Source organism: Ammospiza caudacuta, chromosome 2, assembly GCF_027887145.1.
Source record: "Ammospiza caudacuta isolate bAmmCau1 chromosome 2, bAmmCau1.pri, whole genome shotgun sequence".
NCBI classification, from domain to species: domain Eukaryota; kingdom Metazoa; phylum Chordata; class Aves; order Passeriformes; family Passerellidae; genus Ammospiza; species Ammospiza caudacuta.
The window spans coordinates 86,532,520-86,544,551 of NC_080594.1; the positions used below are offsets into that span (position 1 = coordinate 86,532,520).

Here is a 12,032-nt window from a genome sequence, read left to right on the forward strand (position 1 = left end):
CTCCCTGTCCTTCTCCTATAGTCACATGAGTGAGAGGCTCCTGCAGATGGCTACTGAGTCAACTATATCAAGCTCCTCTAGTATCCAGCTTAATGGGGAAATGCAATTGCTGTTCCAGAAAAAGCTGCAGAGTGATTTTTAGTGCCTTATCCAAATGTTTCTCACTTCAGTAATATATTATTCTGCTTCCAAGAACTGCATGGGTAATGGCAGACTGTGTTTGATCTAATGATTTAAAGAAATGGCAGGAGGCATGCAGTAAGGACAACCCAAGTATATAACAAAATTACTTCACAGCATCATCTTCCTACCTGTCTTGTAATAAGAATCCCTGGGTTTCAACCAGTCACTAAAGTACAATACTTTTTCATAATTTAAATCAAAATCTAAAGAAAATAAAAAATTAATATGTTTTTTCATGCAAAACTCCCCAAGGCTCAGACACGACTTCTCCTGGAACTCTGAAAAGACCATAAGGAGACATAATTTGGTCTGGTTTTATTATATCAATATTTCAGGAATAAAAATGCAGGCACAAAAGCTCAGTACAGGGATTAGTTTTGTTTTGCAGGAAATCAAGTACAAATTCAGCTCTGCTTTTGTCAGATACAGTGTCAAAAATCAGAAAGACTGATACAAGCTGAAGCAAACACACTACACTTTTCTTTTGTGGATTGTTTCTTGTGGAACATGTGCTGAGCTCTTTCTTTTTCTCACAGATCCAAAGGCAAGCCAAGCCAGGCTTCCAGATTTGTAACACATGCATGTTGAAGATCTGTTATTAGTGAGTCTTTTGACAATGTAGCAGCTTACAAAAAGTTGGCTGCCTTAACTAAAAGCTAGGCTGATCATTGCCCACTAAGAAGAATAGCATATTTCTCAACCTCTTCTGTTTTGTTACATACATAAAACACATACTACTATTTCCTTCCTAAAACAGCATCATAGAGTTTTCCAGTCCTCTTTACTTGAATCACTCCAAAGCCAGCTGCCTCCAGGAGCTTGCTGTACTCTGCTGCTGTTCTCTCTTTCCCTTCTGTCTGCACCAACATATTCATGGAATACAGCTGGGTTTCTACAGGCCCACTTTTATCTTCATTCAGAAGGGATTCAACCAGGAGCACTCCCCCACCTGGTGGAGAGTAGAGAAAGAAAACACAAGCTGAGCAATGAAAAGGTGAGCTATTTTTGAGCTGTTACAAGGACAGATCCTAACCTTACTTTCAGGAAGAGGCAGTCTCTACATTAAGTCACATTTCAGCATCACAGAAGACAATGAAAGAGCCAAAGCATCAGAGGATATCCTTGCTCAGCTATGTTGGTACTGACATCCTAGAGCTGAAGGAGGTGCTATGGCTGGGCTGGAAATTTCCCATTTTCCCCAGCTGAAATTAACAGGACCTTACTAATTTTGTTTTGTAGGCAGTGCTTTTGAAACTCTGAGGCTTCATTGTGATGCTTAATGGGATTTTTTGCTGTGCTGTATACACCTATCTAAACAATAGTAAGAGTCCCTCTGCTCTTCAAGAATTCACACCTACCAGGTTTGCAAGCTTTGTAGACTTTTGCCAGCAGTTGTTTGCATTTGTCATCATCCCAATCATGCAGTATCTTGGATAAAATATACAGTTCAGCTTCAGGTATTGAATCATTAAAGAAGTCTCCTGTGAAGCAAGAATACATGCATTATACAAATCCCCACAACACTGAGAGCTGAGTTATGCAAATATTTTCAGTTCTGTTCAATTCCAGGCTTGCAATGTCCTTTAGACATATCAGATGGCAATGGAGGTACCAGGTCAAAGTCCTCTGCTGCACTGCATAGGGAATTTTGCTCTTGATCAGTCTCAAGAAGATCTGAAACATTTAAAGGCAATAACTCATCCTGAAACAGACTGATGTACAGGAAAGAATTTGAGTTTTGGCTTTCTCCAATGACAGAAATTCAAATTCATACTGCACTAAGGACATAGGTTCACACAGTTCCTGTCATGAGAAAGAAGGAAAGAATATTGCCTTCTCTAAGAAAGTTTTCAAAGATCTTCTGTAATCACAGAATTACTCCATAAATCCGTAGGTAAAAATACACATCTCTCACCTCCATCACTAGCTTGTTATTCCTTTTGTTCAGCACCTGCTGTACTGCATTCAGATTTTTTTCTCAGCACTTTACTTTGTCGTTTCTTCTCCCATTTTGTTGCATCTTTGTTTTTATACACTCCCTTCCCTCCTCAAGTCTCCTTTTCTCTCTCTCAGATCTGAGCAATTTTAAGCACTTCCAGCACTTTGAAGACTTTTGTAAACATTAAAAATGAGATCTCCCTATATTAATTTTCCTCATACATTGTACAAAGACTATGCAGGATCAGTGGTCTGGGCAAGAGGAATAAGAGCTAGCTCACCCACTTTTATGTTCCAAAATATCTTAGGACTTGAAGATCAATCAGCTGTGACCAGAGAAGGAAAAACCCATGTTCAGAGCAGACCTGGCGTCCCTCACATCTGCCAGGAGGTTTGCACAGGAGAAAAGGGGAGTGTTAGGAAAATTTATAGCAAAGCATAGCAGATTTCAAAATTGCATGATGCTTTTTCTTTTTTTTTTTTTTTTTTTGCTAATGTACCATTGTTCTTAAGAAATGAAATAGCTCTCTTCAGGAATTACTGTTGCTGAATAACTGACTTGTGTCTCTGACAGCTGCTGGAGGACAGCTGGAACAGCTGCAGAGGTGGGTTGGGGAGGCTGCAGCCTGAGACCCTGTCCCCATAAGGGGCAGCTGGAGACCTGAGCCTCCAGTATGACACCTCTGAGCAGAGCCAGGGCTCTGGAGCCACAGCTGTGACAACTCCACACCGCTGTCCCCACCTACCTTCATGGAAAGTGATCTGATGCTCCTCAGGGGAAACAAACTGTTCTTTGGCCACCTGCACAACTTTGGGCAGGTCATAAATTGTGACAGTAGAATTTGGATACAAAGAAACACACTCTTGGGCCAAAGCTCCTCCACCTCCTTTGGGGACAGGAAAAGAAGGTCAGTACTGACACAAACCCAACCTGTTCAGTGACATCCCCATGAAAGTATACAGGCAATGGTACATTCAGCCTCATGGAAGCTGGCAATGTATATTTGACCCCTTGAGACACCTCTTCCCATGTGCTGCTGGGAGGGAAGAGGAGGGGCAGGAGAAGTCACTGTCTCCATGTGCTCTGCAGGAAGGCCTGGGGGCAGCGGCACCCAGGCATGTGGGGTCAGCCCCTGCCCTTACCACTCCTACACTCCCTCCTTGCCAGACCAGCTGCAGGTGTTGGAAGGTGAAAAGTGAAAAACAGTCACTAAGCCAGGCTCTGGGGAAGAAGTGAGGGAGGCCAGGAGGGACCCTGCCTTGTCCTGTGAATCCTGGCAGCACTAAGCAGTGCTGGGACAGCAGGGTGCTGCAGGATAAGAGGCTGTAGGCAGTATCTCAACAACAGTGACTGTAAAGGAAGAAGGAGAGAGTCTGGCACTGGAAGAATGCATCAAACAAGGCATGAAAAATGCTAAAGCTGCCACATCCACGAGGGGATGAGTGACTGCTTACATAAATCAGACTGTAAAGAAAAACATTCAGCTTTCTAATGCTCTCATCACTTTCACGTTTCTGTTTTTAACCAACCAAAACAGTAAAATTCTCCTTATATTGTTATGTCCTACTTTCCACTGTTTTGCCCATCATATAACATAGGAGTTGTTTTCCTCTGCAGAGCTTATAAAAGACAGTTCAGAGGCTTGTTAAAGAAGATCTCCTGACACTCACCTCCCAGGTCATAGATCTGCCTGAAAGGGGAAAGGTCAAATGCAGCAAGGACATCTCTGCCACATATACTCCATATTGAGTTCTGGCCAGCCATGAATTTTAGCATTTCTTCATCTGATCTAGCAAGGCAAACAGAGACAGCACAGAGAGAGGGTTCCTTACCACATCCTCAGAGATTCCTATCATATAACTGCTGCTACATGTTTTAGCTTAAACAAAAATCTCTGGCTTTATTGACACAGAATATGTCCTCTTTGCATATAAACCTACCTTGAATATACTGTATCAGGAGTGTACAGCTATGAATTCATGCATTTAAATAGGGAATTAAGACTCGTGAAATCCAACAGTGTATTATGCTGCTCATTCTCAGAATTTCCAAGGGACTTCTTTTTCCTTCAACTATCATTGCCTCTGTCAGAGATCTGTGATGTTTTTCAGGTTAGAAAATTACATACTTCTATTCAAAATATCAGACAGCATCGCAGTAATTGATATTGTTGAGAAGTAAAAACATTGCATGATGCTGATGAGAGGAATTCTCACCTTATCATATTTAATTGTCCTGAGTCATAGTTAAAAACATTAGTTTTATCCACAACAAGAAGAATAAAATTTCTGTAAATATTTTAATGGTTACCTGTACATTGCTCCAAAAGGGTCTTTAGATGAAACACCAAAAGCTCTTTCATATTGGTTTCTTCCTTCTCTAAAATAGTAATTGAAAAAGCCTATGAGAGTGCTGATATATTTCTCAACCTCTCACAAGAATGACTGGTTCTTTTCAAGATCAGGGTGGGATGGCACTTTGAGCAATCTGATGTAGTGAGTGGCATCAATGGTAGGAAGGTTGGAACTAGATGATCTTTAGAGCCTCTTCCAACCCAAACCATTCCAGGATTCTGTCATTTACGGGAGCACATCTGAGGTAAAGGTACAAGACTGATACAATCATCACCGTCATCTACACCATGTTTGGTCATCATGTTTGACATGGACTGGAACAAGTGAGACTCCAGACCCATACTTAACTGCCCCTATAAACCTTTGCAACAGAAGGACCCTTAGCCACCACTACTCATTATTTACTTTGTTGATGCCACATCCAGTAAGATCCACTGTAATGATAAAGTGCTTTACTGAAGGTGACACATAAAGAAATCTGATTTCTATATCATCTCTACAATGACAGGGAAAAGGAAAACAAGAACATACACAAATGGAAAACAAGGAGGGGGGGGAAAGCACACATATGGCCACGTTAACAGCTGAATTATCTGTTGCTTTTAATTTCTGAGAATGAGTCAGCATCTTTACTGAGTTCTTCCCCAGAAACACAACACTCAGAGCTTTGACACAGATGCTGCAAAGCACCAGACAGCACACAGCACTCCTCCTTACCTCACAGCATCAGCCAGGTACTGCCAGCACAAGTAGACTGTGTTGGAATAATACATCATAATGTGATACTGAGACTTTGGACTTGATTTTGTGAGGTAGACATTGGAAATTTCTGTGTTTCTGTAGAGGGCTAAAGCATAAAATAAATATATTTACTAACATATATGATATATCACCTTGCCAAGTCTGTTGTACAGCTTGGTGTTTATCACCAGAAGATGTCTATACAGCCAAAAACACAGCCACATTACTTCTACAACCAAAGCCTTCCACTGCAATGAGCAGTGGGTGAGAGCTGCTGAAATCTGTGTTGCCTCATTCCATCTAGGTAAACACCATCTCCCTATGCTTAACTCCAGCCCCAACTATTTCTTTCAAGAAAAGCAAAAAAAATGCCTTTTAAGAGATGTCATTTATGTTGGGGAGGATGAAACAAGAAAGCCTTATAAATATGACTGCCTGGCAAAAGATTTTGAGAATATAGAAACTATAAGTGAGATTGAAATGAAAGCAACCTTTGAGATCCCTTAGTTGCTGAACAACGGGAAAACAATGATGTGACCAGCTGAATGTAATCTCCCCTGGAGGAAACAATTCCCTCTGCAAGCAGGCAGGCCTAAGTGTCAGAGCAGACCCTGCAGCTTGGCAGATGGGGCCCAAAGAGTAAGATTTAGGGTTTAAAATGTAAACATAGTATGGTAATATAGTGATTCTTATAGGTTGTATGGAAATGTTATAGGATATGCATGCTGTAGTAGATTGGTTAATGAGAATCTGAATATTCAACACAGAAGATGATTTATTGTATTGTAACGGGAACTTCGCACTCTTTTCACTCTCTCTCTGTCTCGCTCTATCTTTCTGCGCTCTTCTTCGCACCCTTTTCTCTCTTTGTCTCTTTGTCTTCTCCTCTGCACTTCTTCACCCCCTCCTTTCTACATACTCTCCACTCTTAAACCTTTGTCTTTAACTCTCTTACACTTTGGGCCTCTCTTCTCTCGGGCCTGCTCCGAGCTGCGGCTGGCAGCTCCCAGCAGGGCCCTGCACCCACGCCCTTTGCAATAAACTGCAAGTTACACGACTTGGCTTCAAAGAGATCTCGTCTCCGTCCGTCCCAACCATGCGACCCCCCTGCAGCTCTTACAATTTACATACAGGCTTCTCCTCTCAGAGGAAGCTTTCAGTGTGCTCTAAGTGAGAACTCTTTGCAGACAAGTCTTCTTTCTGATCAACAAGGTCAGCAGGTGGGGAGAAAGTCCCCAAAACAGTAGGCCAGCCACACATACACTCCCTCAGTTCACTAGGACAGGACCTTCTGCAAACAGAAGAATGCCTAAAGGACTCCCAGAAATCTCCCCACTCCCTCCAATGCATCTGCTGTGGCATCACTCACCCACAGGACTTACATACCAAAGGAATATAAAAGATAGATCCTGCTCTCCCCAAACCCTTTTGGCAACAACTATAATCCCTAAAGCAGAGTATACCAACACAAGGCAGGGCAAGGGACACAATTTGTGAGACTCTAGCTGGTCCTGACCAGCTGTCTGATGGCTACAGATCCTTTCTGTCCAAGTGCATTCCATGTTTCTGACATAAGGAAAAACTTTTATCACCTCTCAGTTCTGATCAACAAAATAGTTCACATAATGGTAAAAACCCTAAGAAGAACAAAACCTGTTTTAAATCATGCTGTTACCATCCACCCTGGCATTTTGTTTTAAGTTTAAAATCCTGTCCATACCACAGAGATTTCTTGAGACAAGCTCCACAGAGCTTTTGGAGTTATCCTAAATATCTTCTCCAAAGTCACATGTACAAAGACATTTAGGAATATAGAGCCCTGTGCCTGTGTTTCATTTTATACTTGTGATCATGCTGACATTTGCCTCCTCTTCCAGCTGAAGAGTAAATCCTAAGAGTGATTCTCTCCTTCTTCCAGCTACATTAACTGACTTAACATTTGGTATCACCTTTGCCCACACATCTTACCTCACTTTCAAAACCATCAGAGGTTTAAATCTTGCAATTTATTTCCATTCCTCTGCCTTTATTACCTCCTTCTTGTGTCATCTCTACTGCCAAGAGCTTCAATCCCACACAGGCATCCAGCAGTCTTCTCATCCCCATGGTGCTGGCACCCAGACCTGCAGCAATGGCATCTGAAGACAGAGGCTGTCCTGACTCCAGAAGAAGATCAAACACCCCCAGCTCACAGGCAGTGAACATAACCTGGGAGTAGGGAAAGATGGGAGTGAGGGATTAGGTGAAAGCACAAAGCCTACTGCATTTCACAAGCTGCTTAAGTAGGGAAAATATAAATTTAATAATATTTATTTCAGATAAACTTGTATTTCATATAAACAAGTCCAATTATTAAATTGTAATTTATCTGAGCACCGATATTAACATACTATGCATGTAATGCACTCATTAGTCTTATTCTTTTTTCTTTTCCAGTGAAGCCAGCCAATGCTTTTTGGCTTCCAAAAGTCCACATTTAGAGACCAGATTTTGTGTGTAAATGTCCTTTCCTCTTTCTTAGTTTAGAAACAGATTCTCACAATCTCCTAGAAAGAACAAAGGCAAGTCTGGGTGGGTGTGCTTGTTGTCTGTTTATGTTTCTGTTCTTTAACTAGGATCTAGCACATGCTTCAGTGAACCCTGGAGACTCTCTCCTGGCTTGCAATAGGGTGAATATCCCATTCTATGTACCTTGCTTTCAGGCACTGATGAGAAGGACTATAGTGATCTTCCAAAAGCAGGGAGGTTCCTCTCATCCAGAAGAACAGTTTCATTTAACTGCACAAAACTGCCCAGTCTTTCCCTAGAGTTGTTTAATTTCTCCAGCAACATTCATCAACCTTCGGACAAACACAGCTAACCATACATTAAAAAAAAAAAAGAACCAACCATCTTTCTTTAGCTATACACAGTCAATTTTACAAGTATGAGCCTATTACTCTGGTCACATAAACACTCCTGAAACAGTAACAAAGACATCAATTTAACAGACTGCCTGTATCTACAATGATTTGAGCTACAGTTATTCCTGCACAATGAAGCTCCTTTTACCCTAAGAACATGGCTTAACATGGCCAAAGTTGAAATTGTTTCTCTAAAACATAGTACTAACAGTGTTAATTTGGAAAGCACTGGGCCCCTCTTTTTCTCACAACGGGATTTTTCATTATCTGTTTTTCCTCTCTTTATTGTCAGCTGTGCCTTTCAGGAGCTTAAGGTGCAGCGGTTTTTGCACAACCAAAGAGCATTCCTTCCGTTACCATGTTGGCCAGGGGATCAGCAAGGGACAATAGGAAAGTTAAGTAGTAAATGAGGAAAAAATCATCCACTGCACTGGATATTATAATTTTATGCCCATGTGCTTAAGCAAATAACATCAGGAAACAATAAGAAGAGTAGAATTACTTAATTTTGCCTTTGGGCCTTAAAAATATCTTTGGAAAAAACAGTCATTATAGCAGTGCTTTCACCTCTTCCAAAGACTTACATTCAGGATCTAAAGAGAAATCCCTAATATTTCTTTCTGCATACTCTTTCTAAGAGTTATATTTCTTACCTTTGAGATTAAAAATCCATTGCTGTATTGCATGATGATTTGAGGATAGTCAAGGTCTTCTGTGGAACCCATCTTCCTTCTGGACTGAGACAGAGATTTCCTGGCTCTCTTAATTTAAATAAGCTTCTTTTAACCAAACACAAAGCACACCAGCTGATCCACATAATCTTATTGCTTCTGAGAAATACACTGGTTACAAAACATCTTAGCTGAATTATTTGGCTTTGATGGGTCTTTCTACCTGGTTCAGCTGTTTCTTTGGATCTTCCATCACCAAGTATAAGGCACTGTGGATTAAAGCTTGTATTGTCAGCTCATCAGTCAGCAACACAGTGGTACCTCAGAAGCCTTGAAAGCTTGTAACAAGCAAAACAGGAATCAGTACAGAAGAATACCAAGAACCTGAACTCAGTGCAATGCACCAGCATTCATAAACCAAAGCAGAATCTTACTTGAGACTTGAAACTTGCTGTGGGGACAGTCTGGGGGACCCTGGGCTGGCAGTAGTGTATCCCTCATCCCTAAGTGCAGAAGCAGCAAGTCCAAAGAGAAGCTGTAAGAATCTGTTGCTGTTTTCTTACTGTGATCAGTTTGCTCTGAAGACGATCACTCAGATGAAGCCTACAAGGATGTAATCTACATTTTTTACTTTTCTGTATTTTGCAGGTCCTCCCAGTCAGCCTGATACCAGCTTAGAAAGGAATACTTGGAGCACTTCACTAGGAGTGTCCTACTTGCACTTTGCCAAGTTTTGACAGAGCAGGGTGCTGAGGCGTGACAACACGTTTTCATTTTCCAGCTGGTTACTACAGTTTTCCTCCCCTTCTCTACAAAAAAAATAATGGGCAGCAGAAGGCCCTTGGGAAGAAACAATGAAATGACTGCAAAGTGCAAGATGGGGCATGGATTTCAACTTCACACAGGACATACCTCATAGGTTTTCATCAGAAAATTAAACCCCTGGATTACTTTCCTGAAATCTTGTTGCCCCATTTCTCTGTCTCTGTCTGACATCTTGCCCATCTCACCTCCGGGAAGATGCGGCAACATTCAGGTGAGGAAGATCCTTTCCATCAAGGAAAAGACTCAGATTTTATATCACACATTTAGTGACCCTTCAGGAAACAATGTTAAATTAAACCTTATTTAGGTAGTACACTGAAGGCAAAATGTGACAAACCAACATTTTTTCAGTGGCAGCTTTCTCCATGCTTCAGATTCCACTGTATAATTCTCTGCATCTGTACTTTCTAACTAAATTGTACATAATTGCACATCACCAGCCAAAGGTAACTATTGTTATCCAAAAAAAAAAAAAAGTTGTATGAAAATAAAAAAAGAAATTCTCTTCTAAAGGCCAATTCTACGTGCTTCTGAGAAACTGGTGCAATTTCATGCAAGATTAAGGATTTCCCACTCCTGGGAACATAACAGCTATTCAGCCCCATAAATGCACTTCACTTAAGGCAAAGTTATATGGTACGTGAGTCTCCACTAATAAAATGACCACACATTGATTAAATACACTTGAAGTTCTTTTTCAATTATAACTAAATCTGTCTGTTGAGGATACCAGTTGTAATCATCTAATGGGATTACCACTAGTAGTGAGATGTAGGGGAGGAGGCTTGCAGATAACCCACACCAGATTGAAAAAAGCCACATGCAGAAGCTGTTTCCAAGTAAATTGTTAGTGAGGCTTAGAGTTTAAGCTCCTTTTAAGCTAGAAATGCATTCATGAAGATGAAATTGCAATGGCTTGCTTTTTATGAAAACCCTATCAAGATTTCTCTCATAGGGCTTAGACCACATGCAGGCTAAAGCCCTTATTTTACCACCACAGCTCTATTTCAGTGATGCATTTTTCTTTGCCTAAATGACTCACTAGAGTCAAATGCTACACAAAAACCAATTATGTCATTTTTGCATAACATTTGAAAGTAAGAAATTATCTATGAACAAAGGAGATTTAGTTAAATGAATGTGCCTGCCAGTGAGAAATCTTCTCACACAAAACCTTCCTTATAAGCAAAAACTAAAAATCCCAGGGATGTGACCACGATGAGTTTCGATAATTCCAGTAGGGAGCAACTCTGCCTTGCTATCATGACCAAGTCTCTAAGTATACCCAGTTTATAACACATGCCCTGGAAGGGCCCTGAGGTATTATTTTGTGGTCTTTTTTAAGCAATCCTAAAAAAACAAGATACTTAATATCATACTTTTTCTTTGAAATAGAATATCAAGTTTAAAATGCTCTTTTCTTCTTTGTAGCTTCTAATTATTCTCATATTTCACAACAGACGCATTTTCCTAGTAACATAACTATTATTTCCATCACTTTTGACACACACCAATTTTAGTTTTTTCCTATTTTCATCACATATACTAATAGCAAATATTTGGAGTGGGCACAAAAACCTGTATCTCCAGCTCATTTTCTAAGCAAACCCTCCCTTCTCTTTAAATTCACTTACAGTAAAATCTCTCAGAATATCTTTTAAAGTGCATCTCAGGCAATCCAAAGTTGTTCTTGGTTTAACTTGTGGACTGCAGATAATCTCTCAACATATAATTCAACTACGTAATACTTGAGATTTCTATCAGTGGAAAGTCCCAGCAGATTAGAGTCATAGTCTTTGTGAGGATAGCCAGCTACACCAGCCTCAAGGGGTGGATGCAGAAACTTTAGAGAGAGAGACAGATGCAAACGGAAAACCAAGATAGATAGCAGCTGAGGCAGGCTCAGAATTTGCTTGTGTTATGCCACAAAGAACACAAAGGAAAACCATGGGTACACAACTGCCTTAAACAGGCCATTTCAGAGGCTTGGCTTTGTTGGACACGGCAGGAACACCTTCCTGCCCAAGGGAGGTGGTGAATAAATTCCTCATTTTGCCTTGCTTGTGCATGCAGCTTTGGCTTTACCTTTATATTGTGTTTATCTCAATCCATGAGTTTTTTCACTTTTACCCTCACAATTCCCTATCCCATCCCTAGGGGTGTGTAAACACCTGCATGGAGCCAGCTGCTATAAATCACAGCAGCAAGACATGCAATGAACAGAAAAGATTTTTTTCCAACTCTTCCCTTTTACAGGGAAGGTAGAAAGTAACAGACACCACTAGGCAATTCCTCAGAGTGTTGACATGTCTGGGATCATGTGCAGAATTGCAGGGAAAATCTAAGTGAAGGTGATCAGTTCTTGTTCGGACACTTTGCTGGCAGTGCCTGGGAGTGACATCCCTTCATATTGTCC

At 40.8% G+C, this 12,032-nt stretch overlaps 1 protein-coding gene across 1 annotated transcript; it reads right to left on the minus strand.

Moving 5' to 3' along the window:
• Positions 1-660: 660 nt before the first annotated feature.
• On the minus strand, positions 661-8,847 carry ASMT (acetylserotonin O-methyltransferase). Its single transcript, XM_058800309.1, has 8 exons — positions 8,774-8,847; positions 7,251-7,425; positions 5,194-5,323; positions 4,433-4,501; positions 3,793-3,911; positions 2,868-3,008; positions 1,542-1,664; positions 661-1,132 (listed from the first exon to the last, which is right to left on the minus strand). The coding sequence occupies exons 1-8, from the start codon at positions 8,843-8,845 to the stop codon at positions 921-923; spliced, it is 1,041 nt and encodes a 346-aa protein (XP_058656292.1). The 5' UTR covers positions 8,846-8,847; the 3' UTR covers positions 661-920.
• Between the last annotated feature and the right edge of the window lie 3,185 nt (positions 8,848-12,032).

Bases quoted from the DNA above. Each gene is read 5' to 3' on its own strand.
- ASMT (XM_058800309.1), bottom strand. From the start codon at position 8,845: ATGGGTTCCACAGAAGACCTTGACTATCCTCAAATCATCATGCAATAC. The intron at 7,426-8,773 runs GTAAGAAATATA...CCCTACTCCCAG, and splicing joins ATGGATTTTTAATCTCAAAG to GTTATGTTCACTGCCTGTGA. The intron at 5,324-7,250 runs GTAATAAAGGCA...TTTATGCTTTAG, and splicing joins AGAGATGACACAAGAAGGAG to CCCTCTACAGAAACACAGAA.